At 41.6% G+C, this 6,000-nt stretch overlaps 1 protein-coding gene across 8 annotated transcripts in view; it reads right to left on the bottom strand.

Moving 5' to 3' along the window:
* Nucleotides 1-6,000, bottom strand: part of LOC106743728 (endophilin-A) — a 42,943-nt gene that overhangs the window by 13,799 nt on the left and 23,144 nt on the right. For all 8 annotated transcript variants that reach the window (XR_001374390.1, XM_014617857.1, XM_014617861.1 and 5 more), the window contains one exon: nucleotides 479-547. Coding sequence is in view for 7 of the 8 variants with exons in the window: in XM_014617857.1 (XP_014473343.1) it covers nucleotides 479-547 (69 nt within the window). In the remaining variant the exon portion in view is untranslated. The remainder of the gene's footprint in view (nucleotides 1-478; nucleotides 548-6,000) is intronic.

Below are 6,000 nucleotides of genomic sequence, written 5' to 3'. Positions count from 1 at the left end.
CCCCCCCCCCCCCGGGTGGGGGTGCGAGGGATCTGCAAGCGCTCAAAACGGAGTCTCGCGGACGAGAAACGTCAACTTCATTGTCGAGGACCGTATCGAGTCGTAACGTCGAAAGTACGTCGCCGCCGGCAAAGCGAAATATTTCGGCAAACGCGAGGGGGTGAGCACGTGACTCTTTCAAAGACTCGTTTTACAATGCGCTCGAGTACAGAACATTCCGCACGTATATCCCCTTCCCCCCCGTCACGCCAAAAAGCGCGAGAAGCGCTTTTTGAACGGTTTGACGCGAAATTGATAAAATCCACACAGCAAGGGGCCATATAAGAGAGGTAAATATTTGAAATTTAGTAATAACACTCCGACGTGGAATGCGCGAGTCATCCCCTTTTCACGGCGACCTCTCGTAAAGAACCGCCGCGAGAACGTGTAGGGAGGAAAAAGCAGCGCTTCGCCCCCACGCAAAAATACACAAACTCACCCTCTCCATATCCACGAAGTCGACGTCGAGCTTCGTTCCCTCCGCTCCGCCCATCTTCTCCGTCATATACTGCAAAAAATTCATCAGGCGGTTAAAATCCAGCGTAAGCACAGTCGTGAGATAAATAACACACCCCAACGACTTTGCTCCCGGAATTCCTCTCGGTGAAAGATATCAAAAAGAGTGTAAATTCACTCGAGACGAGCGTGAAACTGCCGCCGCCGTGCAAATAAAGTCGCAAGAGCGGACATTTAACTCGAGCTTAGGGTGGATTATTGATTCATACGTGTGAATATTTCCCTCGATTCAAGAGAACTTGTTTCTAGTGAGGTACAACTTGTGCGAATTACCATTAGTCTAGGTCTACAACAGGTGCTTCAAGCTCTAAGCCTTAAGAAATTGGCCAATCATAGTCGAATGTGAGGAGAATAATCGATTGTGATTAGTCAATTTCTTAAGGCTTAGAGCTTGAAGTATTTATTGTAGACCAGGACTTACGTCTTTCGAAAAATCAACTTTTTGATCAAACGAAGAAGCATTTATGGGCCTTTAGCAGCAAAGCACGGATTTTTTAATGGACATATCAATATTGTCAATATTAATATTTACTAATAAATACTGCCTCCTGGCGGTATTTTTCGCAACGTTTAGTGTAAATTTATAGCAATAATTTTTCCTGGTCAGGTTAATTGGGGAATCATGTATTAATTAGGGTCAAAACATAAGATCTTGGCATTTTTTAATTTTTCACACTAAAAAATAATTATAACTATTAAAATTTATAATAACTACTAAAATTTGGCGAATAATAATTACTAAAATTTGGCGAATATTTGCCGAGCAAATTTTGATTACTGCAACCAAATATTTAGTTCCGTATACTAAATATATAATATATAGAATTACAGTATTGTATATGCAATATATGAAACTAAATTATTTGGTTAGTAATCCAATGTTTGGTCGGCAAATATTCACTAAATTTTAATACTTATTAATAAATTCTTTTTCAGTGCGCAGATCGGAGATCTGATATTTCGGACGTATAGTAACTTCATTTTGGTTAGACCAAGAAAGGGAGCAATCTTTCTCAATTAATTTTTTTAACGCTACAGTGGTCATGTAGGTGACAGGTGTCACCCATGTGCACTAAAATGTGTTTTCCGAAAAATACCAGCAAACATCCATCTTGCACTTCCGTGTATTTCATGTCAGTTAGGGGCTGCTCTCGTCCGTTTTAAGTTATATCTTTTATAATTGTTATTTCTATATAAATAAATAAATATCGTTATTTTCTAAAAGAACTATTTTATTGAAAATGTGAATTTAAAATGGAAGACATTTGTCATTCATGTATACTAAAATGCAAAAATATTAAAAAGCATCCAGCTTACGCCATGCATTTGTCAATTAAGGACTGCTCTGGTCTGTTTTAAATCAAATATTTTATGATTGTTATCCTTGTATAAATAAATACTATTACTTTCTAAATTTCTTTATTGGAAACGTCAATTTAAAATAGAGGACACCTGTCACGTCCCCGCGATCACCTTCCAGAGTTAATGATTAATATTAAATATATAATTACAAATGAAATCAACTTTTGAGATCGAAAAAATAAAGCACATTGGATTCATTCTCCAACTTCGAACGTGCATGTTCACTCGACGATCTATAACGGAAGAATTCGCAGTACATTCGCAGTACATGAGCGAAAAGTCACTCGACTTCGAGTGACGTGCCTGTCACTCGACTTTTCGAATGGAAGAAATTTCACTCGAAGAAATTCAGAGAGTACGTCTCTTGAAATCTTCGCAAGGAAACGGTGCAGTTCGTAGAACTAATCGGCGCTCATCACGCTTCCTTACTCGACCCTAAACGCCGCTTAGATGAAACGCGATGAGCTTCGGCGCGTGTCTCTTTCTCTCTCTTTCTCATCGTGACTCGTGTATCCTGCGAAGTAATCAAAATAATCTCGGGAAGAAATAATAACAGTCCCCGAGTAGTACAATTTCTCCGTGCTGTGCGAACCGTTTACGAGCACGGAAATTGTAATTCTAAGCGGAGAGCACTCTTTGCGAGACTTCCTCTCGATATCAGAGAGACACAAAGAGATACATGTTCGAGGGTCCCAAAGGAATTCAAACGAGGCGAAGTCGAGCGCTAATTACCGTCGCCGCATAAGCGGAGATCCAGAGAAGAAGCAGCCGGAAGAAGAAAGAAAAGCTTCCTTCTCTTTCAAAGCGCTGTTAAACGCGCGTTTCGCGCGCGCAACTCGATTTCCCACCCTCGCTCAAATATTTATCCCCGGCGAGCGGCCGGAATGCCCGATAATCGGAAGAATGTCTGATTAATACGCGACGTCGTGTCCTATTAAATCGACTTCCTCGAATGTGAGCGACGCTGAACGGGAATGGCATAATCCGAGCTAATGCCGCGCGCGCGATTTATTCCCCCGCCCGATCAATGGCGTGTACAAGGCGGCAGAGGAGAGAGAGAGAGAGAGAGAGAGGAGAAAAGGGCAGGGGGGACGATGAGGAAAAGGGAAGGGAAAAGGGAGGGAGGGAGAGAGAGAGAGAGAGAGAGAGAGAGCGGACGCGCGCGCGAAGATGGTATTGCGAGGGATAATCGAGCTCGCTCGCAAAGCGGGACCTCGCTCACGGGAGAGTGAGGCGCTCTCTCCAGACAAAGAGACCCTGACCCATATCTAACGATGACCCACTTTCACGGGGGTGTGCAGGGACGTAGCCGTCAACTCGATAAACGTCATCCCGGAGTAAATTTGACCCACATCGAACGGCACTCTCGTGCAATGTCACGCTCCGCGCGAGCGTCGTGCACAACCCATGTCTCCGTGTCGTCCTTCGCAAGGGGGTGGGATTATTTCACCGGTGTTCACTCTTCTCTTTCGTCGTCTCCAATTAAGAGCGCTTCCATTCCCGGCGTCGAACGTCGCGTGGTAAATTCCACGGTAGCGTAACGTAAAAATACAATAGGTAGGTTACGTAAAAATACAATCGGGAAAGAGCGATGCGGACGCGAGATTGGAAGGCCGATCGCGCGTCGGTATTAATAACCGGCATCATGATTCTTGCAACGAGAGCGGGAGCGACTGCTCGGGGGAGAAGCTCACATTTGAAAGCGCTTTAAAGTCAGCCCGTGGTATCGCAAAACTCTTGACACACATCCGGCGGCTCTTTCGGCTTTAAAGCGCGCCGCCTTTAAAACGCTGAGACAACCTGCGCGACACCAATAGCGGATTCAATAGGTGTCGATCTAAATAAGGATTAATTGCTCGGCTCCCGCGACGGGTGCGTTCGCGCCGGCGAAGAACGGTGGCGAGCGAGCCCCAGGATCGAAATCGCCTGCCGAGAAAGCGAACGAATATGCCTCTGTGTGTGTGTGAGAGAGTGTGCGTGCGCGCGCGCTCTTTCTCTCTACACCGAGAGAAATTATAGTTATCTTCGGCCTCAACTACATCCTTTCTACGGCTTTAAGGGGGAGGATACCGATGACGAACTTGATAACCGCCGATAACGTAAGCGGCGATCTTCAAAATGTTATGTTACGCACGGAAAAATAGCACTAGATTCAAGTAAATAATTCTAACAATTATTCCAATACTTCTCAGCAAACTTTTGCTTGGATTAAGTGAATATCACTTGAACGTAGCACTTTTTTCTATATTTAAATCGAATTTACTTAATCCAGGTAAAAATTCGCTAAGGAGTATTGAAGTGATTATTTACTTCAATCTAGTACTTTTTTTCTGTACATAAATACTGACACGATCACGATATTCTTCTTATTTTTCGTATATATGTAAATTTCTCTTACGTAAATGCAAATGCGATATATATAAGTGTGAATGCGATGAATGTGCGTTACTTCTCCTATATCTAACGGAAAATCAAACCAAAATGTATAAAAATCTTTCTGCAAACTTCTCGAATCCTTTTAGGCTTATAAATTTTATTGGAAAAGTATTAGAATGTTCTTTTGGAAATTTCTCTGATTGGAGCATTGATACATTTGGTATACATACATGTTGCAGGATTTCTATGTCAGGAAACTATTTACGCTAATTTAATTAAATCTTTTTCTCTCGTCCGCTGAGAGAAAAATATTTTATATTTGTAGCTATAATTACACTGCAAACAAATAAGAGAATCATTTTTGTAGCAAGTTATTATAGCACTAGGTATGATAACCTTGTACGCATATTACTATTATACTTTTTGTTCGATTTTCTTATTAGATCAATTGACTTTTTTGTTAGATCAACAAAAAGCTATAGTTGGCACCGAAAAGACTATAATTTTAGTGACAATATTCAATTTTTTCTCTCGATATAATCAACGCCGACTTTCGCAGGCGTATTCGGTCATCGATTCGCGCGATATCAGGTCGCGATTGGGAATGCACGTCCGCGGATTATGTCCTTGCGCGCGATGCGTACTGCAAAACATACATGTCGAGGTCGGAGATTCGGAACGGAGGAGAATTCGACAATACAAATTGAAATATTTAGCGAGAAAAAGTTGGAAGAGCTTGCGTAAAACGGATTATTCTGCCCATTGTGGAATATATATCGCTGTATTGCTGATACGTGCTATTTAGCACGTATCAGCAAATGTCGGGCGTTTCAACGTGCACGACGTAACTAATTGAATACGATAAATTAAATATGTGATCAATAGCGAGCGAACGTTACTGTCTGACCATGCATTATAAAATGTATGCATTATAAATTATATTCGTTTACAGTCTCTTTCTCTCTCTCTCTCTCTCTCTCTCTCTCTCTTTCTCCGGTGACTAATTTTAGTAGAGTCTCGAAGCAAGCGGTAGAAATCAACGCGACAGTCACAACGTGTTAAATGTTAATGCAGACCTTTTTCACAAACGATCTCCATTTGACTTATAATTACAATCGTCATCGAATTTTTATTAAGGACTGGTGCAAAAGTTCATCGAATTTTTAGCCGAAGTGCCAGAATAAACAATAGTGTCCATTAAATACCGTCCAAGTGATCGCGGCCGCGAGTGCGGTAAAGTGAGATGTGATGAAGTGAGTGAAGTGCAATCGATGTAGGACGACGACTGTTCGCTACAGAGGCTGAATGCTGGGGACATGGATCTAGTGGACGTCGTGGCTGGACGTCGTGGGATATCAACGCGCAAAGTGGTGAGTAGCGAGCAGTACAATTTCAACCGTAACGTATTTCATGAAGTTTGCGTACTTGCCGGTGCGGGACCGTTTGGAAAAAAAAAAAAAACATTTAAAAATCAATGATAGCGCGTGTGTAAAATTATAAATAGCAATAAATTAACAGATAAATATGTAAATATCAATGAATATTTCTTAATATTAAATAATAATTAAATGAATCTTAATGTATTAATAGCAATAATTATTAAAGTATACATTATCGTCGATAGTTACGGTAGCGTTGACGACAAAAACAGGTTTGCCGACTATAATTAGTTCACTTGGCGTTCGCCAAGCAATTTTTTCTCAACGC

Source organism: Dinoponera quadriceps, unplaced genomic scaffold, assembly GCF_001313825.1.
Source record: "Dinoponera quadriceps isolate SergipeBrazil2010 unplaced genomic scaffold, ASM131382v1 scaffold690, whole genome shotgun sequence".
Lineage (NCBI taxonomy): Eukaryota > Metazoa > Arthropoda > Insecta > Hymenoptera > Formicidae > Dinoponera > Dinoponera quadriceps.
This window is presented reverse-complemented; position numbering and strand designations above follow the sequence as displayed.